The sequence below is a fragment of the Eleutherodactylus coqui genome, chromosome 1 (assembly GCF_035609145.1).
Source record: "Eleutherodactylus coqui strain aEleCoq1 chromosome 1, aEleCoq1.hap1, whole genome shotgun sequence".
NCBI lineage: Eukaryota > Metazoa > Chordata > Amphibia > Anura > Eleutherodactylidae > Eleutherodactylus > Eleutherodactylus coqui.
Window position 1 is genome coordinate 476,540,412 of NC_089837.1, and position 27,063 is coordinate 476,567,474.

The 27,063-nt window shown below is 42.9% G+C and overlaps 1 protein-coding gene across 1 annotated transcript; it reads left to right on the top strand.

Annotated features, from left to right (window-relative positions):
* The first annotated feature begins 223 nt into the window (after window positions 1-223).
* Window positions 224-27,063, top strand: LOC136586479 (retinol dehydrogenase 7-like). Its single transcript, XM_066584591.1, has 5 exons — window positions 224-366; window positions 10,658-10,991; window positions 13,893-14,151; window positions 18,077-18,243; window positions 26,716-27,063. Exons 2-5 carry the CDS (start codon window positions 10,679-10,681, stop codon window positions 26,970-26,972), a joined length of 996 nt encoding a protein of 331 aa, XP_066440688.1. The 5' UTR covers window positions 224-366; window positions 10,658-10,678; the 3' UTR covers window positions 26,973-27,063.

A 27,063-nucleotide genomic window follows, 5' to 3' on the forward strand; every position in this document is an offset into this window, starting at 1 on the left:
TTTTTGACTAAGCCATTTACTCAATCCACATAAAAACGATGCAGTTGGCAGGTAATGAATTGCTTTTTTTGGCAGTATAACATTTTGTTTAAAGCGAAATGTACATTTGCAAAAATAAAAATTACAAATGTTATAGTATGTCAATACAAACTACATGACTGAGGTAGTTCCACCCTGCCCTAGGGCTGAGTCAACCCTCTAATAAGCAGGTTTCTCACAACTGATTCAACAATTGATGTGGCAGGCAGATGCCTCAAACACTTCATATACAGGACAGAACTGACAGGACTTGTTAGGGCTCTGATCCCATCAGAAGACGATCGGCTTCAGATATCAGTTCGTTAGGATTGAGGAAACCTAAAAGGAGTAAGTATAAAGCATTAGCCATCTACTCAGTTTAAGCTATAGGACAATAGTGTCTTCAGAATACTTCTAGTAAAACATATTTGGCTTTTTTCTTAAATAAACAAATATTCACAATTTGCAGTGGTTACATTTCAATCATACGGAGTTCCTTCACAGCTGACTCTGTTCTCACTGCTTTGGCTTCCATTTACAACAATCTATTTGCTACAAAGTTTCATTTCATGGTATGCACAGCTTTCCTTTGCGACTAACTCTATCCTGTCTGTGCTGAATCATCAGTGTAATGGCATGGTAAATAGGTGTATCTTCTTCTGTTTTTGATCAGATGTAGAGATGAGCGAGCATACTCGATAAGGCAAACTACTCGAGCGAGTAGTGCCTTATTCGAGTACCTGCCTGCTAGTCTATAAAGATCCGGGTGCCAGCGGGGAGCGGCGGGGGAGAGCGCGGAGGAATAGAGGGGAGATCTCTCTCTCCCTCTGTCCCCCCCGCTCCCCCCTGCTCACCGCCGCAACTCACCTGTCACCCGCACTCGAATCTTTAGAGACGAGCGGGCGAGTAGTTTGCCTTATCAAGTTTGCTCGCTCATCTCTAATCAGATGTTATCCATAAACTTTTGTTCAACTCTTTGATACTCATTAGATTTTGATATACACAAGCTATTATACACTTCTTCCCATGATATCACCCCCTTACTACTACAAAATGCCAGTTGATTGTCTGTTTCTAGTCTCCAACACAATGTCATCTCTATCTAAAGCTCATTTTTTTCAAAAACTTGTTTCCTCCTTCTACTAACTGACCTAAACCTGATATTTCTATTTCAGTCTATGGTACTACCATAACTCCTAGGTAGTATGTCTGTTTATTAAATGTGCCTCCGATCAGCAATCACTTAATTAATCAGTTGCCCCCTCATATCATCTGCACTTCCAAAAACATCTCCAGAATCCACCTATTCTCACTGTGGATACATTAAGAACTCTTATTGTTGCCTTGATTCATTCTCAGCTTGAGTGCAACTCTCTACTGATCTGTCTTTGCCTCACTAAACTCTTTCCTCTACAATCCATCCTGAACACAGCAGCCAGGCTCATCTTTTTGTCCAGTTGCTACACCAATGCCTCCATACTGTGCCAGTCACTACACTGATGCCCATCCACTATAGAATACAGTTAAAACACCTGAATCTCATCCACTAGCTGTCTAGAGTGCTGCACAGTTTTAAGAGTGCCCTAAAGCACATCTTTTCAGAAATTCCTATCTAATTCTCTAATCTAATTCCTCTCCATTTATCTCACTTCTATACTCCTCTCACCTTTTGAAACCTGACCAACTTCATCGCACTGCATCCCCCACAACCTATACAGTGGTCAAGGTCGAACCTACCACCATACAGCATAACCCAGTTTCAAAAAGACTCCAACACATACCTTCTTCCAGATGAACAGCTAAAATAATCCTGTGTGTAAAACAAGTCGTAACCCCTTAGTGACGGCCCCATAGAGTTTTTACATCCTAGCTGACTGAACTTTAATCCTAGAGGATGTAAAAGCATGCATCCTCTTAGGATTAAAGCCCTGTGGGCTATGAAAGTGACAGCTCCATGCAGTCAGTTCATGGAGGTAGCCAACAACATGAAGCTGTCATCCCGGACTGCAGGGAATCCCCTCCGGCAAAGCTATGCAATAGATAATGCCGATCGCAATAAAGTAAATAAAAGTTTAAAAAAGTTAAAGATTTAGCTGCCCTGATGGATCCGATCCATCAGGGCAGCTGAGAGTACTCACTCCGGGTCTCCCTGATGTCTAGCAGTGAACTATTCCTCGGGACCTGATGCCGCTCTTCTGTGCATGCGCTCCAGACGTATGACGTTACTTACAGAAATTTGAAATCTCCTGGCTCCCAGCTCCTGAATGTATCTGGGAGGCTGGAGATGTTGCCGGAGGCCATGATGAGCGGGTCCTGGGCCCATGATTGCCTGTATCCAATGGATACTAGTGATCACGGAAAAGTAAATAAAAGTTTAAAAATATAAATTTTCAGCTACCCCCATGGATCGGAACGCTTGCCTTCCTGCAGTTCCAGGAGCAGCTTGTTGAGCGCCTTTTGTGTGAGACCGTTGCACCTCAGCAAGATTACGAAGCCTTACAGAGCGCCACTTTTTACACCCCGTCACTGCCACTGAAGTCACAAAATACCCCCCCAAAAAGCATGGGTGGAGGAGGGATACTTGATTTTATTGTTCCATGTGCCCATCCCAACCAGGCCCTTGTAGTTACCCCTGCCTTCGGACATACCACAGAGTTTACATTATTACTTTTTTGGGGAACACAAAAAATGACGTGAAGGGGGGGATTACTTTTAGGGAGTCAATTTTTTTCTGCAAAAGTGAGCAATAGGGCCTAGAATTTATTCAGATGTGCCCTGAAAGCCAATGGGTGTTCCCTCCATTATAAGCCTTGCCATGTGTCCTATAAGTAGATTAGGGTCACAATAGGTATGGTTCTGAACACTGGACAAACAGGGGTATTAATTTTGGGGTGAAAGTCTTTATTCATATGTGTTCTGTACAAAAAAAAACCTGTTTTTAAAATGACACAATTTGCAAAATATGAAATTTGTAATTTTTTCCTGCCTCTTTGCTTAGATTCATTCACAAACTGTCAGGTAAAAATACGCAGTACACCCCTAGATAAATTCGTTAAGGGGTCTAGTTTTCAAAATGGGGTCATTTGTGTGGGTTCTCTGTCGTTTTAGCCGCTCGAGGGCTCTACAAGTGGGCAATGGGGTCTAAAACACCTCCAAGCAAAATGTCTGTTCTGAAAGCCACCGGCGGCTCCTTTCAGTTTGGGCCCTGTTGTGCATACTGACATAAGATTAGGGCCACAATGAGTAGATTTCTGAACACGGGACAAACAGGGGTATCTATTTTGTGGTGTAAATCCTCATTTTCATGTGCACTAAAGAAAAAAAACAGCCTCTAAAATGACGTATTTGCAAAAATATGAAATGTTATTTTTTTCTCCTCTAAATTGCATTATTTCCTGAAAAAAAACTGTGGGGTAAAAATACTCATGACACCCCTCAGTCAATATATTAAGGGGTGTAATTTTTAAAATGAGGTTATTTGTGGGGGTATCTATCATTCTGATACCTATTAGCCTTTGCAATCTTGGGTTGGTGTAGGAAAACAAAGTGTTCCTCAGGGTGCATTCAGACAACCGTATATCGGCTGGGTTTTCATGCCCAGTCGATATACGGCGTCTCTCTTTGCAGGGGGAGGAGGCTGGAAGAGCCAGGAGCAGTGCTCTGAGCTCCCGCCCCCTCTCTGCCTCCTTTCCACCCCCTCTCCACCCCTCTGCACTATTTGCAATGAGAGGAGGCGGGATGGGGCAGGGCTTAGTTCTGGGAATTAGCTCCACCCCTGTCCCGCCTCTCCTCATTGAAAATAGTGGAGGGGGGTGGAGAGGAGGCAGAGAGGGGGCGGGATCTCAGAGCACTGCTCCTGGCTCTTCCAGCCTCCTCCCCCTGCAGAGAGAGACACCGTATATCGGCCGGCGTGAATACCCAGCCGATATACGGTTGTCTGAATGCACCTTCAAAATGTTGATGATTAATGTTAAATTTGTACGCCTCCTAAATGGTTGAAAAAAAAAGTTTTTCAAATGCACGTCCAGAACAAAATAAATGAAATATATCTTATCAAAAAATTGTACAGTATGTTTGCACATATTTGAGATATTGCAATTGAAAATGTGAAAAAATTATAATTTTTTCAAAATTTTCCCAATTTTGTCTCTTTTAATAAACATGCATAAATTCTATTGGTAAATTTTTACCAACTAAATGAAGTACAATATGTTGTGAAAAAAACTTGAATATGCAAAACCTTTACAGAGTTATTCTATGTCAAAGTGACACATGTCAGATTTACAAAATTCGGCCTGGTCATTAAGGCGCAAACAGGCTTGGTCATTAAGGGGTTAAACTGGTCTCTACCTATGTACCAAAAAGGAAGAAAACACAGGTTAACAAAGGTGAGTCAGAGGGCAGCCACCCAGCACACACTTCTCTATGTCCAGGGCTCTTTTTATACCATATTTGCTTTGTAATGCTGCAAAGTTTCAGAATGCAGCATAGTTCTGTATAATGTGACAAGCAGAGCCTATCAGTATTTCATGCTGACGTCATTGGGGCAGCATGAATCTACAAATTCTCTATTATAACTTAAGAGTACCTGCACTTTCACTTCGGAGCACTCCTGCTACTTCAGTCATTTTTGTCTCCTTCCGTCAGCTGAAGATGGCTCCACATTGCACTATATAGGGCCATCTTCAGCTGCCAGAATGAGTTGAAAACAGCTGAAGGAGCAGGAGTGCTCCGAAGTGAAAGTGCAGGTACTATTTAATTTATATAGTAGAACGTCTTGCATTACCATATGGTGGCCATGACATGACTGCAAAGATCAGCACTGCAGGTTTTTTCTACATATGGTGCATTTTTTCTTTTTTAAAATCAGTAGTTAATAGCAGATAAAACTGTTGTTTACCTGCTAAACTACCAGTACTACACGGTCATTAGCTATCTGGTTTGCAGTAAAACTGCATGTAAGTGCTACCTCTTAGATCACCGTCAACCACACCTTCATGCTTTTTTATCACAGCACTCCAGCAAGCGCCACGTCCCCGTTCACTGTATATCAGGCATAGCTCTAAGTACATTTACAATGTACATGCAATACCAGGTACGGCCACTGCCAAACGTATGGCGCTGTGCCCAATATATAATGAACAAGGGTGTGGTGCTTCCTTTCATTGTGGCCTCTTCAACCAGTGGGGGTTGCTGAGCGTCAAAACCCAACTTATAAGATATTGATGACTTATCCTAAAAATAGTTCATGAATATCAAAGTCCCAGAAAACTCCTTTACAGCCTCTTTTTAGATTAAAAACAGACTAATTTTATATATTCCTGGGCTGATACCACTGTGTCATATGATCCAGTCCTATTCCAATGAAGAATTGTAGTACTGTAGATAGTTTGACTGTATAAAAGCCAGAGTGACACAACCCAATAAAGGTGAAGACCACGCTCCAAAAATCACAGGAAAGAGGCTAAAGAAGTTTTCAACTACCCAAAGTTGTATATCTTTATGTAATTTTGACCTCCTTGACATAGCCTTTATTGGGCATAATGTATACAGGTTTAGGGTGCATTCAGACAACCGTATATCGGCCGGGTATTCACGCCGGCCGATATACGACATCTCTCTCTGCAGGGGGAGGAGGATGGAAGAGCCAGGAGTAGTGCTGTGACCTCCCGCACCCACTCTGCCTCCTCTCCACCCCCTCTCCGACCCTCTGCACTATTTGCAATGAGAGGAGGCGGGACGAGGGCGGGGCTAAATTCTGCATGCACCCTTAGAAATATATTTTACAGACTAATAACCTCCTGCTACTGGTTTTCAAGGGTTAAACCTGGTGACAGGTTCCTTTTAAATTGTTAATTTTCCATCACCACAGAATAAGACTCCACCAGACAATGCCCTGGCTGGAATGTTAGTGTTTGCCCATGTATTTAATAGTAATCTGAAGGGCTTTCTTCAAATTTTTATGACGTAAATTAGTAGCTTCAAGGTCTAATAATCCCTGTATGACTCCATAATCAGAGCTAGAAACCTAGAGGATTAGTCATCAGTAGGTTCCCTTGACTAAATATAGAGCAGCAAGTCAAGGAGTGCTTGAGATCTGGCACAGCTTTCCTGTTTGGAATCAACACTGCATAGTGTCACGGTATGCCACTGCGGTTCACCCCGCTCATCTGCTGTTGGGGCCGTAATCAGGTGCTGCTATCATCCATGCACTGTATGCCAAACTCTCTCCACTGCTCGCTCCGTGGCCTCTCCCAGAAAGGCTTCCACATGTTTCCACGCATCTCTTACAGTACCAACGCACTTCCAAATCTGGTCGGCCTCTAAGGACCACTCACCCTCAGCTATATTAGTAATCCTCCCTCTATGGAGGATACCTTAGCAATTGATCCCATCCATTATGGCATAGCCCCAGTAAATGTTTGTTCCGGTTCTGACATGTCTGATGTCTGTGTTCCTGACCTCAGCTATATTTCCTGCCCTTTGCTTGATTACTGTATTTGAAGTTGTGCTGCCAGCCCTGACCATTGCTATTGCAACACCCCAGAGGGGGATACCCTGGACACTTGACAAACAGGAAAAGCTGGGAGGGATAAGTGATGGCTTATCACGGCAGCACTTACCAGGCTCTCTTCCCTGAGGGATGACACGTTGCTAATGTCAGAGCAGGATTGCAGGCCACCTTCGACACCCCTAGGATAGGGAATGCCAATAAACAGAATGATTGGGATAGTAGTTATCACGAGTGATGTCACCGTTCCCACACACCAGTATGCTGCACGGCGGAGAATAAACAGAGACACTTGTGTATAGTACCTCGGGTCCCCAGGAATGGTTAGGGCCCGGTATAAACGTTACTTAAAATATAACTTTTGCAAACAATTATTTACAGTAATTCTGGTACAATTCTTCTCAGTGCAGGTAGAACAGAGCTCAGAGATCAGGGAGGATACACAGGATGAAACCGGTCCTACAGTCTGTGTTATCTGTACAGCATTACTCCTGGACAGAGAGCACTCCGGAGGATGAAGGGGGGTAGGGGTCACTCCGCAGTATTTTAATACTTTACAGATCAGCACCCCGAACAGGAGATGCATGGGTGTGACTTAGTAGCATACTTCTATACGGTGATCCTGGCTTTGGACGGCTGCATAGGCAAAACTTGTGTGTCTGAATTAGTACCTTGGCACTGGGTCTCTCTATACAGAATTACTTAAGAATTCTCTCTCTCTTACTTTTTGGGGCTCACTCACTTCCAAAAGGTAGTCTCTACGGGATATCTCTCCTTCTCTTCCATCTTCACCACAAAGAAGCTGAAGGTGCTTCCATGTGGCTCTGTGTTAGAACTCTCTCAGTAGGTAAGGTGGAAGACACAGATTGAAGACCCTTTCCCACTCTCAAGCCCTCCTATTTATACCCTCACTTATACCACATGACATGACAGACTGATACATTTACAGGCAGACAATGATTTTACTGGAGTTAACCTCTCAAGCGCCGCAGTTGTGCAACACACACACTGGGTATGACAGGACAAGCTTTGCACAGTACATCTACGTAGGACAAACATGTATGACATTTATGGAGGGGACCAGGATGATATTCTGGGACACTACACTAGTACTATGGACAAGCCTCAGTTTACAACATCAGGTGCTGCGACTTGGCCCTATGCAGCATCAGCAACCTCATAACTAAATAACTAAGACTGTCTTTGCAAATGATGGCTTAAAGACCCAGCAACGAGGACCAAATCCTGCTTGGAGGGTTCAAAGATGAAAAACAGAGTTTCTCAAATGCTGCTTTCTTAGATAACCCAAAGTCAAACAGGTGTGTTCTTCTGGATCAACATTGGGGGTAATAGGCTGATCTGGATGGACATGTGTCTTCTTTCGGCATTACATACTATGTTGCTATGCTACCATTTAAGCTAATTTTACATGGCCATGATATTGGGCCGTGAAAGTCCGAAATGTGCGATTTCCTTGCGGATGCTGTTTTTTTTGTATGTCAAAAACACCCTGCATGACTTCAAGAAAATATAGATCCTCAGTCACGGCTGAAAGACGCATCGGAGGATCGGCAAGTGTTTCCCATTGTTTTCAATTGGAAACCTTGCTTTGCGTGAACGTCACACACCATTCAATGTTTTACCCAGCCCCATTGAAAACAAGGGGTGAGGCGTTTCAATGGAATTCCCAAAGATAGGGCATGCCACGATTTTAACCCATACAAGCGATGTGGGGAAAAAATCATTCATGTATTTGATTCCATTCAAAAGAATGGGGTTCCCATTCGTGCAACATTTGTGAGTCTCGTAGCGCACAAATCTCACGCAATTTTCACTGTCGTGTGAAAGTGGCCTTAGTATTACTTATCTACCAGTTTGTTCTTGAAGGATTGTCCTTGAGTGCTTTGTACCTTGGTGTCTTCATCCTACATAAAAATAGACTTAAAATACTGGAAAGTTACCAGACATGTATAGAAACGTCACGCGATCGTATGCTGAATATCGTAATATATATTTTTTTTAAAAGATATATATAATATAAATGAGTATATATAATAAGAAAATATAATAAAAGGCTGGAATCTTGTCAACATGAAGGAAAAGGCATTAATTCTAGATGAGAAAGGTAGTATAAAGTCTCCCATTAAATTTAAAAAAATCTAAAAGCACCAAATGGGTGCCTGGGGCTGATGTGAACTAATGTGTAGGCAGTTATTTGGCATGAAATGTGCTCCATGTCTAATAAAGCATAATGTACAATATGTGGAGAATACGTTACTAATGTAGAACATGCAGCTATATAAATATCCTTAGAGATTTTTTTGAAGACTAACGTTCAGTTTGAATCCCTCAAAAATAGGAAATGTTTCGGATATTTATGAATACTCTAGTACGCATAGGTTTACAACAAAACCCTAGGAAACATCTATGATTATTTCTCCTGGCCTACAAGACTTCCATTCAGTATCGTTATTGTTTATTCGTTCAGTCATTTCTGCCTCTTCGTGCCCTCGTGGACCAGCCCACGCCAAAGCTTCCTGTCGGCTGTTGCCACCCCCAACTCCACCAAGGTCCAGTCCGTCTCCTGAAGGATATCATCCATCTATCTTGCTCTTTTGCCTTCCACTTTCCCCAACATCAGCATCTTCTCCAAGATATCCTGTCTTCTCATTATGTGGCCAAAGTACTTCAGTTTTGCCTTTACTATCCTTCCCTCCAGTGAGCAGCCAGGCTTTATTTCCTGGAGTATGGACTAGTTTGATGTTCTTGTGGTCCAAGGCACTCTCAGCATTTTCCTCCAACACCACAGTTCTATTTCCCTTCACTCAGCCTTCCTTATGGTTCAGCTCTCACATCCACAGGTTACTATGAGGAATACCATTGCTTTAGCTATGCGGACCTTCGTTGTCAGTGTGATTTCTCTGCTCTTGACTATTTTATTGAGATTGGTCATTGCTCTCCTCCCAAGAAGGAGTGAATGCACAATAAAACTTAGTTAAGACCAGATTAACTCGATAAAAACAAAAAAATTCACTTAAACAAAAAGTGTTTTTTTTGTTGCACAGTGTAATCCATTGTTCTATCTAGCCCTCAGACTAGTTTGGTACTTAATAAATTCGAATGATATTGTCTTTACAAAGCATCAAACAGGGGAACATTTTCATAAATTTACATACAGCGGTGCCTTGGTTTAAGAGTTTAATTCATTCTGTGATGAAGCTCTTAACCCAAGACATTCGTATGTCAAAACCAGTTTTCCATTGAAATTAATAGAAACCGCATTAATCCTTTCTACCATTCCTTTCAATGGTCCTGCTGCTGCTGCCGGCAGCCCCATTAAATGCATGGGGCTGCCAGCAACCCTGCAGTGATTTTCGGGGAAGGGCTTTAAATATAAGACCTTCCATGAAAATCATCCCTGGCTTGTGTAAAAAAAATATAAATATACTCACCTCTCCACCACTGTCGGGACTCAGCTGCATGTAGCCGCGTCTTCTCCCTGTACTGCTCTGAAGCTCTTTCATCAGGTGGGGATTTAAAATCCCCGCCTGCTGAAAGAGCTGCTGTGATTGATCACAGTGCTCAGCCAATCACTGAATTTAATACATGTTCTTGTAGAATGCAACATCCTAAGGGGTCATTTCTACATATTGGGCTGAAGGAAGAATTACTAATGCAGCACTTGATGTAGCGGGCACTGATGGCAACCCCACTTGCATGAGATCCATGCAGTCTATTTAAACCACAGACTGCTCCCTCTTCATTAAACTTACCTGCCGTTCAGCAAATTGCCACATCGTGTCATAGCCATCTTTGACTAACCATGGAGTCATGCTGGGTTGTGCCAAGCAGTCATATGGCCAGGGGTTATGGGAACCATGATCATGAGCTGTTCACACATTATGTGTCATGGTCACCTGAAGGCAGGTAGAGTTCCATAAGTCTGGCAAAAAGCTGTATTTCCTGTTGTACCTCGAGTTATACTTTAGGCATCTTTTGTTTTGCAATGCTTAATTAATTTTTTTCCGTATATATCTCTCTCAAAGAGGGTCTCTGGGCTAGTTTCAACGGATGGTCATCAGCTGAAGAGTCCAGACAACGCCTTTAAGTCACTTAATTGTATTGCAGGATAAAACGGCGTCATTCATCATGTGGCTTCTTCTGCTGCTGGTATTTGGGCTGATCTTTCTGTACAGATGGTACAGGCAAAGTCTGATCCTGAACAACCTCACAGACAAATATGTCCTAATCACTGGATGTGACACGGGATTCGGAAACCTGCTGGCAAAGCAGTTAGACAAACGTGGAATGAAGGTTCTGGCTACTTGTCTGACCAGTCATGGGGCAGAGAACCTGAAGAAGGAGACCTCTAGCAGACTGCAAACAATGATACTGGATATTACTGACAGCAAAAATGTAAGCGCTGTTACCGAAAGAGTGTCATCTATAGTTGGAAACGCAGGTATTTGTTTGCTTTTACCTACATAATTTGCATGCTTTCAATAATGGTTTAGTAGATTATACATGTAGATTGTAACTAGAGATGAGCGAGCGTACTCGGTTCGGGTGTTTTTGCACTCGAGCACCGCTTTTTCCGAGTAACTGACTACTCGGACGAAAAGATTGGGTTGGCGCCGGGGGTGAGTGGGGGGTTGCAGAGGGGAGTGGGGGGGGGGGGGGGAGAGATATTAAATTAGAATACCAGGATTGTTTCTACTGCATTCTAATCCGTCTAATAGACATAAGGAGTGTTGACGAGGTTCAACGCGTTTCTGCTACAATAACGCAACCTCATCAGGAACCTAAACTCTCTATTCCAAAAGGATATTCAAAATATTGGTTGTTTGGGCATCACTTTACACAAGGACACCACTGTGGAATTGGACCCTGCTTAGGCACACAGTATCACTGTCAGGGCTTATTCACACAATCGTATAACGGCCGCTTTTTCCCAGCTGGCCAATATACGCGACCATCTAATGCATTGGATTCCAATGCATCAGATCAGATAGTCGATTTTTCCCGGAGCATAATTATGACCGGCATATGGTGCACATTCTGGTCGGCCATTTTTACGCCGGCCAGAAAATATCGGTCTGGACCTATCTTTTCTACCGGAAATTGCCGTCCAGTCCCATAGACTCCTATAGGAGCCTGCGAGAGCTGCCAGAAAAGGTAGGTGGTAGGGAGTTTAGCAGTGTCTCTTCTAAACTCCCTCCTCCTTTCCTCCCCCTCTCCACCCCTTACAAAGGGAGGGGGCAACACTGGGCGGAAGATCAGCATAATAGCTATTTTTTTTCTGGTCGTGCTGCGGCTGTGACACGGCCCACTAAAAATTGTTGCGCCGGTGTGACGGAGCCCTCACACTGCACTTTTTCATCAGGGTAGTCCATGGGATTACAGAACCATACTGGGGGTAATTTATCATCTTTGAACATGTTTAGGGATGTGGAGTCATCCTGCTCACCCACCAGCTCCTGGAGTGAGATTGTCCAAGAAATGTGCAACTTTAAAAAAAAGAAAAGTTGCATGTGATAAATGTCTAAAACCTTACTCCAAGGCCTGAACTTTTCTAGACCCTTTCAATACATTGCATATGGGCGGCGATTCATATGCAATACTGCTATGAAACAGAGGGGATTTAAAAAAACAAGACATATTGACACTGCGCATGTCCACACATGTGAGATATGCAGTCATGCTCAGTACACTCGTTGCCCATACATGGTCTCCAGCATCCAACAGACCAGTATGAAGGTGCGGGACACCCACAGCATTTCACTCATACGTCCATTGACATGAGCCCTAAAGTGACTCAGTTTTGAGACAAAATTATGTCCAAGGATAGGAGGATGGAGGGGGTATTTTACCTGTAGTTGATTTTGTCGACCATCGTTCAGTGTAGGGTACCATTTTTGGACGGCCAAGATGACGCCACCATCTTTAGACTACTTAATCATTCATAGTGCATCGGTAGTGTTGGAACTGCCAATGCACTATATTTGCCCTTATTGTCGAGTGCTGCTCACGTGATCAGCGCTGGACACTTACAGGGCAGTGCATAGTGTGATTAGAAAATGGTGGCAGACATCTTGGCTGCCTGGACATGGTGGAATCAAATGACGGTTGAAATACTCAACAAGCCTGCAGTCCTGGGACAGAATCATGTCCCGACTGCTGCCAAAAGGTAAATGTGCCTATACTCACCTGTTGCATCCCACTGATGGGCCAGTCCTTACTGTTCCGGTCCCCACCTCACTCCAAGCCACCACGCATTTCTGGTTACAACATACGTACCAATGGGACAAGTGATGAGTCAAGTAAACAGACTGGTGGTCTAGAGCAGCAGAGGGACATAACAAGTGAGTATAGGCTTTTTGTAGCAAAATAAATGTAACCAAGTCAGGTTGAGTGTAGTTGGACTATTCTATATAGGGCTTGGAAAAGTGCTAAGGCAGCAGTATTTAGTCCTAAGCTCTCGCTCATGACCTGAAGGATGCGAGTTCAATCTCCGCATGGTTCAGGTAGCCGGCTCAAGGTTGACTCAGCCTTCAATCTTTCCGAGGTCAGTAAAATGAGCTGCAGAATAAGTTGGCGCTATACGAATAACAAGTCCCCCTCACCCTATTCTCTTCTAAAGAGGAATTAGAGGTTTCTAAAAGCAGAATGCTGTTACAATGTCGACTATGTTAAAGGGGTTGTCTCGCGGCAGCAAGTGGGGTTATACACTTCTGTATGGCCATATTAATGCACTTTGTAATGTACATCGTGCATTAAATATGAGCCATACAGAAGTTATTCACTTACCTGCTCCGTTGCTAGCATCCCCGTCGCCATGGATCCGTCTAATTCTGTCCTCTTCTTGCTTTTTTAGACGCGCTTGCGCCGTGCGGTCTTCTTCCCGGTGAATGGGGCCGCTCGTGCCGGAGAGCTGGTCCTCGTAGCTCCGCCCCATCACATGTGCCGATTCCAGCCAATCTGGAGGCTGGAATCGGCAATGGACCGCACAGAGCCCACGGTGCACCATGGGAGAAGACCCGCGGTGCATCGTGGGTGAAGATCCCAGCGGCCATCTTGGTGAAGGAAGAAGAAGGAAGAAGGCAGACGTCGCAGAGCGGGGATTCGGGTAAGTAATACTTTTTTTTTTTTAACACATCCTTTGGGGTTGTCCTGCACCAAACAGGGGGGCCTATGGAAAAAAAAAAAACATTTTGGCGCGAGACAACCCCTTTAAGGTGTGATGGGAATGCATTAATGAGTCTGCTGGAGTTTCTCTCTAAGATCTGACCCAGTAACACATGAAAGTGTTGCTATTTATGCTTAGATGATCTGGTTTGATGGCTCTATTTTTCCTCTGTTGCAGGGCTCTGGGGCTTGGTTAATAATGCAGGGTATGTACTTGGCTACGCTCCTAATGAATGGCAAAAAAAGGAAGATTTCTTAAAGGTGCTGGATGTCAATCTGATTGGTTTGATAGATGTGACTGTACATCTTCTACCTCTTGTAAGGAAAGCCAAAGGACGTATTGTTAACGTATCTAGCTCTTTGGGAAGATTAGTCCTTATTGGTGGAGGATACTCCGTGTCAAAGTATGGTGTAGAGGCTTTCTCGGATGGTTTAAGGTGAGTGTGTGTAAGATGTTGGCAAAGTCTTCTAATATGGGCAACCGGTTGGCACAACTATTTGGCTTGTTTTTTCAACCTACTCCCTGCTAATTAAATCAAAGAATTACATGAAGATTTAGAGATTACATAAGAATGTCATCTACATAAAGTTTAGTAATACTGCAAAGTAAGGTGGCCAGATTTTCCCAAGGTCAAAGCAGGACAAAGGGGTGTGGTCAGGGGGAGAAGTTTATCACAACATATGATTTTACTTCCGTCGGTATAAAAAGTACAGGGCGCAAATTCTGCAACATTTCCACATCCAAAGTTTGACTGGAAATCAGCCGCATATATGCACCTGATTTCATACTATGTGGAGCTCCCCTCACTTCCTGCCGTTCAGTCTGTGTATCCGACAGCAGCGCCACAGAGTGATTACCAGCTGGGGAGCAACAGCACCCTGGCTGGTAATCACTTTAATGGTGAGCCCACGTCCTGGGAGCAGGAGAAATGCAGTACAGATGTCCCGGAAATGGGACAAATTGCTGTCCCGCCTGGGACCCTGGGGAAAGCGAGACACAGGAATGTGAGGTTACCTTATGCAAATACACTGATCTATTGATTTATCTGATCCTGGGTTGTAGCATGTATGCCAGCTCATGTTCATCCAGAGCTACACTGATTTATCGAGTGAAATGTTCCTATTAAGGCTGGTGAAACACTACCATATTTCACCCCTGTTTTGCATCCGTAATACAGAAGAATGTCCTGCCCTGATGGCGGGTCTCCTTACCCAAATTCTGAGTGTGATAGAAATGGATTATGCTCATAGTTTGGGTCAGCAGACCCACAGGAAGCTCAGGACACACTTTTAGATTTTGGACACAAAACGAGAGCCAAAGTACGATATCGTGTAACCAGGCTAAACTCAGTGGCTGCACAGAACTACAGGGGTGGACAAAAATATGGAAACGCCATACAAAATGCATGTCTTAAGTTACATGGGATTACAAATCATATTTCAATAAGACATGTATAGACTAATTTTAAGTGGTGGTAATATGACGCAGATGCTGCCAGGCAGAAGTGAGCATGTTCCTGAGCAGCAAGGTTCCAAGGTCAGGGGTTTGAGCTATTCAGCTGCTGTCACGAACTGGCTCCCAAAACCACCCAGAGCAGGGCAAGAGGTGAAGTAAACACAAATTTGGTGGGAAAGCTCTCAGCCAAGCAGGGGTCAAAAGGGCAGCTCAGTGCAAATGATTAAAATCCCATGCATTTCGTATGGTGTTTCCATATTTTTATTCGCATCTGCTCTGGGTGATTTTTGCTGTTCGGCTCTGCCTATGTCTTCTAAACCAAACAATAAAAATACTAGGAGCTCTGGAGCCAGCACATGTCGAACCCAAATGGCATTGAAAGGACCCCACTGACTTTAATGGGGTCTGTCTGGCTTCTGGCATACAGACCAGAACTCTACCAGATAAGAAAAGCTGCATGCAGCACTACTTTGTCTGGTGTTTTCTGTCAGAGCTGTGAGAAGATGTTGAAAAAAAAAGGCAGCATCAAGTTGGTGCAAATATTCCAAAGTTTTATTCTCCCATAGCCAAAAAAAGACATGACAATTCGACCCACAATTAGGACTTTGTCAAGACGTTGTGTCTTTTGCACCGACTTGACGCCGCCATCTTTTTCAACGCTTTCTGAGTCTTGGGACTTGGTCTGAACCCAGGTGGCTGTTGCATTGATTACAAGTTCCTACCTGTATTGGGACTGTGGTGTGCTGCTTGTGATATTTATATATCTTACATCTGTGAGAAGATTGAAGCAGATATGAACCTGTCCTATCTGTTGTAGTATGCAACACAGAGTATAGCATTATAGGTGCTGAGCATAGGGCATATATTTTTAAAGTGCCACCAACTGAATTCACTAGACCTAAAGGGATATTCCAATGTCTGCTCTTCATAGCGAGATGGGAAAAACTGCTGCCATGGCCTATGGAAAGAGGCAAGAATGTAGCATAGTACTGCCTCCGTAGCTCTCATTGAAGTAAATGGGAGCTACAGAAACAGGCTTCTAACTAGAGATGAGCGAGTATACTCGCTAAAGACAATTGCTCGAGCGAGCATTGCCCTTAGTGAGTACCTGCCCGCTCGAGACAGATCGAGGTTCTGGTGCCGGCAGCGGGCTGGGAGCTGCGGGGCGGAGCGGAGGGGAGATCTCTCTCTCCCTCTCTCCCCCCACTCCCTCCTGCTGACTGCCGCTACTCACCGCTCCCCTGCGCCGGCACCCGAACCTTGAGTCTCGAGCGGGGACATACTCGCTAAAGGCAATGCTCGCTCGAGCAATTGCCTTTAGCGAGTATACTCGCTCATCTCTATTTCTAACCCATTCAACAGATTGCATTTGAAAATTTTCACAGGAAGATAAAGTAAGGGCGGTATTACACAATTTAATAGTGCATTACACGGTGAATGAAGTCAACAGAAGTACATTGATGATCTTTAATCAATGCACACGTGTGTGTGTATATGCATTGCAAAGTATACCCACGTAAAAAAACACAGAATGTTGTATTTTACTGCGTGTTATATTAAACAGAGCCCTATTATGGGCGTGTAATACACAATGTAATTGCGTATGTATGGGTTTATACGCAACGCCGCTAAGCAACAGAGCTGGAAGTTAAAAAAAAACATGAAGACTGTGCATGAGATAAGTTGGCATGCGCAGTCCAACATCACTACCCTACACAGTGATTCACACTTGCACAGCGGTAAAATACTGCATGAGGGCTCTTTCACACGAGCATAAGCACTTTTTTTTTTTTGCTCGGTCAGCCGTGTCACGGCCACAGCGCGACCGGAAATCGCATAAACGACAGGCAGCCATGACCTAGTTACGGCTGCATTTCCCAATTGTGCGCCCATTCAGATGGCCCGGATCTGGCAAGTGTACCATGAGCATACCATCGCTAAACTGCCCCCTCGACAGTTCTTGGCAAGGGGCGGGGTGGGGGCTAGTGTGCTAAGCTCTCAGCCCCTTGTTGGCTGCCAGCAATGGGAGGGGGCGGGTGCTCCCGTACATCCCTTCTCCGATAGTTCCCATAGGCCTGTGAGGAGCTGAAACGCGTTCTCCTGGGTTTAACTCTGTAACATGAGCACTATTTAAATAAAGCAGGATTATTTTCACAAAGCAGTTTGTTCATACTCATGTGAGCCTGCCCTTCGTGGGTCTCACAGATGGTGGAATGGTTGTCACTCATGTTACAGATGTAGCAAAGTTTTACTAAAGTGATATAACTTACTGCAACAAGTTATATTGCTTAACACCACAAAAGCAATTAAAAGGATAACTTTTTTTAAGGTCGCTATTTCTCAAGCAGCAGCACTAGCACTTGCATTTTCCTGACAAGTTCTAGTTTAGGTGCAGCCCAGCAATTAGCACGATTACACAAGCATTAAGAGTCCTTAACGTGTAATATGTGCAATTAAACCTGGCTCTGCATGTACAAGTGTTTATCTTCACAATTAATCTTAGGGCGCTTTCACATCTGCGGTGGGAGTTCCACCTTCCTGCTCTGTTCAGGGAGACTCTGTCTTAGGATAGAGCCAAGCAGTGCTGGGTGGACTCCATTGACTATAATGGGATCTGCGTGTTGTACACCCAGCTGCCCGGCTTTTTCTTCCAGAGTTGCATCTGTGACGGAACCAAGGGTCGGAGGTTTTGACAAAGGTGTAAAACCATCCTTAATAAATGCTGTACCGCTGTAGCCAAGATACAGAATACGGTGTGTATGTATGTACGTATGTATGTATATGTGTATATATATATATATATATATATATATATATATATATATATATATATATATATATATATATATATATATAATTAAAAGCTGTTAATCCAAACCGTAACGATCTTGTTTATTCATCTGCAGGAGGGAATTATGTCACTTTGGAGTGAAAGTCTCCATCATAGAACCTGGCTGTTTCCTAACCATGATGACGATGTCAGCTGATGCACATAGAAATAACTTAAAGCGTCTTTGGGAAAATCTCCCCACAGGAACTAAGGAAAGCTATGGCAAGCAATACTTTGACCAATGTAAGTTGTTCTTTGTGGTAGAAACCTTAGTTGCAGCTCGGCGTAAATACAAGTAGAATATACGGATTCGAGGACCAGACTCCACTTCAGCAGGTTTTATTTTGCCAGCATGCTAGATAGCATAGCGACACTCTGTGAATAAAGTAAAGGACGTTTCCGAGCTTCCATAACAATAATGGACATATAAGGGCATTTATACACATGGTGATAAAACACTCCCATTTACAGGCCCTTTCACACGGAGCGATTATCATTCAAACAAGCGAAAGTGAATGATAATTGTTCAGCCCGAATGAAGCCAAAGAACGAATGATAAATTGTTCTCATTTCATTCATTGATCATTTTATGCAGGACTAAGAATCATCGTTGGCTCATTCACTAATCATTTTGTTTAAATACCGATCGTTCAGTTGTACAGTGAATGTGAACGACTTAACGATTTGTCGCCTGAATGAGCCAACGATGGATCTACTTGAGAGAACAATGTCAGAGTAAATGAGAAATTGGCTCGTCTAAATGGACCCTAAGAAATGCCTAGTAATCGTTATATCCATCATCATAGACAATTCTGTGTTGAAATTTCTCAGTCCTAAAATGTGTTCCATTGTATGCAGAACGCACCGCAATGGTGATCCAAATATGACAATTTTAAAATATAGTTTTCAGGGCTTTTTTTTTTTCCGTCAAAAGTATACTGTTAACCCTTTCATGACCAAGCATCATTGATGCTCTTGTAACCAGGTCACATTTTGCAGTTCCAGTTATGCCATCTCTTTTAAAAAAAAAAATCCTAATTCTTAGGTTTTATGGGATGAGTTGTATTTTTAAATTCAAAAGATTTTATTGTATTTTATAATCATACATAAAATAGGCTTGTATTATTCTGAATACCCCCTTACAGGGGGCCATATATTGCCATAAAAACAATGTATGCATACAGAGGGTTAACTTGAAGCTCCTGGGCCCCAATGCAAAACCTGGAACGGGGCCCCCAACTATAAGGCCTCATGTCCACGGGTAAATTATTATTTAAAATCCGCAGCGTTTTTCCCGCCCGAGGATCCGCGCCCCATAGGGATGCATTGGACACCCGCAGGTAGTTAAATACCTGCGGATGTCCTTTTTCCCGTCAGGCACGGATCCTCGTGTGGAAAAAAAATGGACATGCTCCATTTTCGTGAAGGTCTCCCGCAGGCTTCTATTGAAGCCTATGGAAGCTGTCCGGATCTGCGGGAGACCTGTACCAGAATTAAACTCACCTGCTTCGGACGATGCGGATCTTCCTTCCTTCGCGGCCGGATCTTCTTTCTTCGGCCCGGCAGATGTGCCGAGCACATCCGCCGGGCCGCAGAAAGAGCATCCGGCCGCGAAGGAAGGAAGATCCGCATCGTCCGGAGCAGGTGAGTTTATTCTGATTTTTAGCCTCATGTCCGCGGGGCAGGAGGGACCCGCTACGGATTCTACATGGAGAATCCGCGGCGGGCCTGATTTTCCCCGTGGATATGAGGCCTAATGCTTTATTCATAGTACTGGGCTCCCTATATGGAGAAGCGAGGCCTTATGGGCCCCCCAAGGCTCCTTGGCCCAGGTGCAACCGCATCCCCTGCATCCTCTATAGTTACGCCCCTGTATGCATACATTGGCTAGTGAATCACAAACAACAGAGAAAGGAAAAAAATACTGAAATTAAAGGTAGGAAAAAGAAAATTAACATGGGGGCTTAAACCATTGAGCCATCAAGAATCCACATCGTCAAACAGAAATGTCTATATGACGTGTGTACTTGGTCACTAGAATAGTATTTAGGTAGATAATATATTATGGCGTAGCCCTGGAATCTCAAAGCCCTCAATCCATGGTTGCCACATTTTTTGGAAAATTTGTCAGTGTCTGCTCTAATCACACGGATCCTTACAAATAACATAACTGAAGATATTCTATTAAGCACCTCTGGGAAGGAGAGAGTAGGTGATTTTCATTTAGAGGCAATGTGGATTCTTGTAGCCATACATACATATTGAATCAGTTTGTGGGCTTGATATCGAAATTGCAGAGGGCGGTCCCCCAGGAGGAATACTGTAGGGGACCTAGGAACCGGATCCACAAATAGTTGGTTAAGAAGGTTGTGAACCCATGACCATAGCCTTTCAACCTCCGGGCATGTCCACCATACATAAAGCATATCCCCCCCTTTTCTTGGCATCCCTGAAAGCACAATATGGAAGAGGTTGGGTAGAGATGGTGCAATCTCTGTGGAACTAAGTATGTCCTATGTAAAATTTTAATTGAACTTTCCATAAGGGAAATTGGTGGCTGCCTTTTGGATATCATGGAGCAACAATGCTGCCATCTGTCAGTGGTCATCTCAAGCTGTAGGTCGGCTTCCCATCTCTTAATAAACATAAGCTTTTCCCCACACAGCGGTTGATTAAACTATTGTGTATATATAAGAGCGCATTCCTCTCTGAGAAGGGTTTCTGGCACATGTAGCTTCAAATGGTGTGGGTATAAGTGGCATGGAGGCAGAAGCTATGGAATATTTGATTAATTCTCAGATATTCCTGGGTAGGTGGTTGAAATGTGGCTATAAACTGCTGAATAGTGTAAAGTTTAGTTTCATTATAGAAATGTCATAGGGTGGTTATTCGGTTACATGTCCACCCTTTAAAACAAGTTAAGGATTGGCTTGGTGGAAATTGCGGGTTGGGGAGCATTGGCAACATGGAGAAAATCCTGGAGAACAGGTTATACTTAAACAGGGCGCTTTGCCATATCAAGAGGGAGTGATGAGAGAGGACTCATATGTTGTAGCCCTGGGGGAGTGGCCCCCGCAGACCAAGTCAGATATGCTAGGTTGTGTGGATATTTGTCACCGAGACAGAAAAGTTCCCTAAGGAACCAAAAGTAGATCACCGAGGGAACCACTAAATAATATAGTATAAAATATAACCTTTATTTTTTTAAAAATTAAAATATTTTATGCAAAAGGGCGTGATACATCTATGATAAATATCGTGCCTGTCACGACCAAATGGCACCGTACCATACGTTTGATATCTAGGACCTATATAATATTATGGTTACCATGCGATGTTGTATTTAACACGGTGAAGATTCCCCACACAGTAGATACCGTCTAACCGTGTGTTCACCGTTTATCAACATCCACTATTTATCCTACAGTCTGTTAGATCTCATCCAATAGTTTAAGATTGGTCTAGTGTATCTGTGACATTGATAGTATAATCACAAGATAGTTTAATACTGGATGATCCAATGATCCACAAACTATGATGCATAAGCTACCATAGAGATGTTGTCTGAGGATATTTAAACTCCTGTCACTGTCACCCTATGACAGTAAGTGGTAGTGATATAGAAACAGGAGCTACACCCCTGATGATAGAATAGCGATGAAAATATGCATGCTCATATGATGGTTATGACATGCAAAAGTTCCACCATTAAATGGTATGGATCGAACTCATAGGATGGTGGGAGGATATGTAACCACTGTCCCAAGTATCAATAGATATGGTGTATAACTGTTAGCTAAGATGTACTGTTAACAGCAATACACCAAGCTGCCTGAACGTGCTTATTCTTATTTCAATTGTATTGAATAAGCACTAAGTACTTATAACAGTGACAGCGGAAAATAGAAACGTGCAGCTGTCCATAAGTTATAAAGTACTTAAAGATCTGGTGTGAAAGGCAGGACTAATTCATGGTCCAACAGTCGCCTAACACCTGATCTTCTACAGAAATCCGTTTAGATAGCTCAAATAGAACCAGCATCTAAGGCAAGACTGATTAAATGCACATGCATGCCCGATGCTTAGTCTATTCATTCACTTGATAGCACAGTGATGAACTAACAGTAAGTGGTCTATAAAAAGACTCACTACTGATTACTCAATCAAATGAGACCATCTCAAATAGAACCAACATAGAACCATCTACGCGTTTCAACAGCTCAATCATGAAGCTGTATCATCAGGATGGTATGGATTGATGCAAGCAAAAATACAGAGATTGCATCAAAAATTGCTAAGTGCTATGCAGTCATAGACATAAGACCGTGCAGCACACTTAGCTAATATTAGGGATGGTAGACTTAGTTGCAATCCAGATAGAGCGATTGCATCTATAGATCAACTCAATACTGCACCAGTCATGGATGTAAGACTGTGCAGTAAGAATAGCTAGTATCGAACGGATAGAGGTGTGAACAGCCTGACCGGCTGTATACAACTGAGCAGCAATGGTCAGTAGCCCGATGACAGGGCTTTAAAAAGAACAAACCACGCCTCCCTGAGTAAGGGGCTCGTCCCCGTTCAGCCAATCTGCTTCACTCCTTCACTCAGCACTGCCAGTACCGAGATCTCGCGATAATTGAGATCCCGCGCATGCGCAGACACACACAGCGTCCGTGGATGCCAACCAGCGCCAACCAGGAAATGGAGGACGCGGCGGCATCGGGGCACTATGCAGACCCAGCGCACGTAATGTGCAGGTGAAGCGGGGCTCAATAAAGCCCAAGCCAGGGCGATAATCATACTGGTGTGATAAAGATTATAACTATGGGAAATGAATAAAGATGTAATAGAAATAAATGTATATGTCTCTGTCCAAGTTATTAGACACATACTTATACAAGGAAACAGGTAAGTGTAAAGGCAGTTACTTACTGCACGAATGGAAAAAGAGTAAGTATTGGGGCAATTGGATTACTGCATAGATGGAACTGCGGCAGTAGCCCTCATAACGAAAGTAATAATGCATTTAAAGGCAATATATAGCGCAGATAGCAGCCATCTCGGTACTAGCAGTGCTGAGTGAAGGAGTGAAGCAGATTGGCTGAACGGGGACGAGCCCCTTACTCAGGGAGGCGTGGTTTGTTCTTTTTAAAGCCCTGTCATCGGGCTACTGACCATTGCTGCTCAGTTGTATACAGCCGGTCAGGCTGTTCACACCTCTATCCGTTCGATACTAGCTATTCTTACTGCACAGTCTTACATCCATGACTGGTGCAGTATTGAGTTGATCTATAGATGCAATCGCTCTATCTGGATTGCAACTAAGTCTACCATCCCTAATATTAGCTAAGTGTGCTGCACGGTCTTATGTCTATGACTGCATAGCACTTAGCAATTTTTGATGCAATCTCTGTATTTTTGCTTGCATCAATCCATACCATCCTGATGATACAGCTTCATGATTGAGCTGTTGAAACGCGTAGATGGTTCTATGTTGGTTCTATTTGAGATGGTCTCATTTGATTGAGTAATCAGTAGTGAGTCTTTTTATAGACCACTTACTGTTAGTTCATCACTGTGCTATCAAGTGAATGAATAGACTAAGCATCGGGCATGCATGTGCATTTAATCAGTCTTGCCTTAGATGCTGGTTCTATTTGAGCTATCTAAACGGATTTCTGTAGAAGATCAGGTGTTAGGCGACTGTTGGACCATGAATTAGTCCTGCCTTTCACACCAGATCTTTAAGTACTTTATAACTTATGGACAGCTGCACGTTTCTATTTTCCGCTGTCACTGTTATAAGTACTTAGTGCTTATTCAATACAATTGAAATAAGAATAAGCACGTTCAGGCAGCTTGGTGTATTGCTGTTAACAGTACATCTTAGCTAACAGTTATACACCATATCTATTGATACTTGGGACAGTGGTTACATATCCTCCCACCATCCTATGAGTTCGATCCATACCATTTAATGGTGGAACTTTTGCATGTCATAACCATCATATGAGCATGCATATTTTCATCGCTATTCTATCATCAGGGGTGTAGCTCCTGTTTCTATATCACTACCACTTACTGTCATAGGGTGACAGTGACAGGAGTTTAAATATCCTCAGACAACATCTCTATGGTAGCTTATGCATCATAGTTTGTGGATCATTGGATCATCCAGTATTAAACTATCTTGTGATTATACTATCAATGTCACAGATACACTAGATCAATCTTAAACTATTGGATGAGATCTAACAGACTGTAGGATAAATAGTGGATGTTGATAAACGGTGAACACACGGTTAGGTTGTGTGGATAAATGCGATTTTTCTCTATTTCCATCCATAGACTGCCTTTTAGGTCTTCAGATCCTACTACCCATTGGGCTATTTGGGTCGCCTTGTAATATTTGACTATATTGGGCACTGACAGACCCCCCAATCGTTTATGATGCATTACTGTGTGTTTAATCCTCGCTCTTTTGTTGGCCCGTATTAATCTAAATATATTGCGTTGAAAGTTGTCTAAAGGAGATCGGGGAGTGGGAATTGGCAGACATTTGAAAAGATACAATATACGTGGTAAAGTGGTCATTTTTATTGCATTAATTCTACCTATCCAGGAAAGTTGGGGTTTATCCCATTTAAGCAGTTCCGACGATAAGTTCTTAATTAGATCTGGGTAGTTCCACTTATAGAGGGAGTGTATTGAAGTAATTGAGTTGGATTTTTAAATGGTACCATTTAGCGTACTACAGTGTACTGGAAAACATTTATATTTTCTAAGTGGACAAAATGAGAAAATGCAATTGCACCATTGTTGGGGGGTTTGTTTTTACGGGATTCACTGTGAGGTAAAAATGACTTCTCTTTATTTTGTGGGTCAGTATGATTACAGCTAGATTTACTTTTTTATTGTGTGTAGCACTTAAATACCTTTCTTAAATTTTTTTTAAGGTATTTTAAAATTAAGAAAAAAACTTCTTTATTGCCCCTCCTTCTGTAATAACTTTGTTTTTCCATCGAAGAAGCTGTGTGAGGGCTCATTTTTTTGTGGCAAATATACCGTATATTCCGGCGTATAAGACTACCTTTTAACCCCGAAAAATTTGCTCTGCAGTCGGGGGTCGTCTTATACGCCGGCTATACAAAAAAAAGTGTCAAAAAAACCTCAGTACTCACCTCCCCCGGCGTTCTGCGGCACTTCTGCAAGCTGTCGCTCCCTCCTTGTTCCAGACAGTGCATTGCTTTCTGGATGCGGCGCTTGAAATCCCCGCCTCCAGAAAGCTAATGCTGTGATTGGCTAACTCACGCGTCGTCAGCCAATCACAGCCATTCAATGACATCATTGAATAGCTGTGATTGGCTGATGCTGCGTGAGTTAGCAATTTTTATTCCTTTTTTTTTTTTTGGCACGTGTATGTGTGTAAAAAAAAAAAATATATATATATATATATAATTAATTAATGGTGAAAGCCCTCACTCACTCATTAACTCACTCACTGATTGACACCCCACCAATTCTCTAACTTACCGGTGTGGTACAAACATGAACTTTGTCAGGAGCATTCATTAGGTCTCTAAATAGGAAAAGTAAAGGGGTCACAACTTGAATATTCAATGCTAAGTGCAAAAGTATTGGCGCCCTAGTGTAATGTACCAAATCTAATTCTCCAACTTTCTGGTGTCGTACAAACATGTAATTTGGAAGGATCATTCTTTAGGTCCTAAATGGGCAAAGTTAAGAGGTCACAACTGGATTATTCAATGTTAAGTGAAAAAGTTTGGCACCCCTATGTAATGTAACTTTCCGGTGTCGTGCACCCATGAAATTTGGCACAACCATTCTTAAGGTCCTAATTAAGAAAAGTAAAGGTCTCACAATTTGATTATGCAATGCTAATTGCAAAAGTAAGTGCACCCCTATGTAATGTAACTTCTCGGTGTTGTACAAGTGTGAAATTTAGCGCAAGCATTCTATAGGTCCTAAATGAGGAGAGTGGGAGGATGGCCCATTCTGCAGAGGGACATCGGTACATTCAGCTCCTCTATGTGTATACATATTGTATTCCTCAATTACTCTAAAGTAACCACCACTTCATACAATTTTCTGTGCGAACAGGTAAACACCTGTATCAAATTAAATCAGGTGAGGGCGGATATATCAGATTTTCCACCTTAGACCAGTTTCACATCTGCATTGGAACATCCAGTCACAGTTCCAGCTAATACAGCACATTATCTTCCATCTAAAAGCCACGCAGCTGAGTAGAAACCAAATGAATCCCATTATAGTTAATGAGGTCTGTCCGGGATGGAACTGTTCGGCCACGGGGATTCTTCTTTCCTGCTTCCCAAATGGAGCAGGAAACCAGAACCCCAGACGGATGTGTGAAACCTCTCTTAAACTTTTATTGCTTATCCACAAGACCTGCCTGATGCAGGCCCTATGACTCCCGTTTGCTGATTAATAATGGCCCCATTACCGCTAGAGGTCAATAAATAGGAAGCTTAAAATTTTTAAATTACCAACCATTAAATAAACAAAAACGTCTACAATATCCTCTTGTTTGTTACAATTTAGTTAAGCATGACAGCTGTTTAGGGAGTTTTATAATAGGCCTAATCTTCAGGTTGCATAAGCCCTATCCAGAAATACATGAGTCATTTACATGAAGAAAACTTAATTTTCCTTTTTTTCTTTTATCCACAGTTGAAAAGCTTTTGATGGGATTAGTCAAAATAGCCAATCCCAAGACTTATAAGGTTACTAACTGTATGGAGCATGCTCTGACTGCTGTTCACCCTTGGACAAGATATTCTCCAGGATGGGACGCCAAGCTCTTCTACATCCCTGTTTCATACCTCCCTACTGTATTATCGGACTACTTGCTGTGCCGCTCTGCACCCAAACCGGCCCACGAAGAAACCCTGACGGAACAAAGAACAACTGTAGCTGAATCAGGATAAAATTGGTCGTAAATCCAATTTAATTAACGGCTGAGATGTAATAGGACACTTTTGTTGAAAACGTCTAATAAAGTATAACATGGCCTTCTCA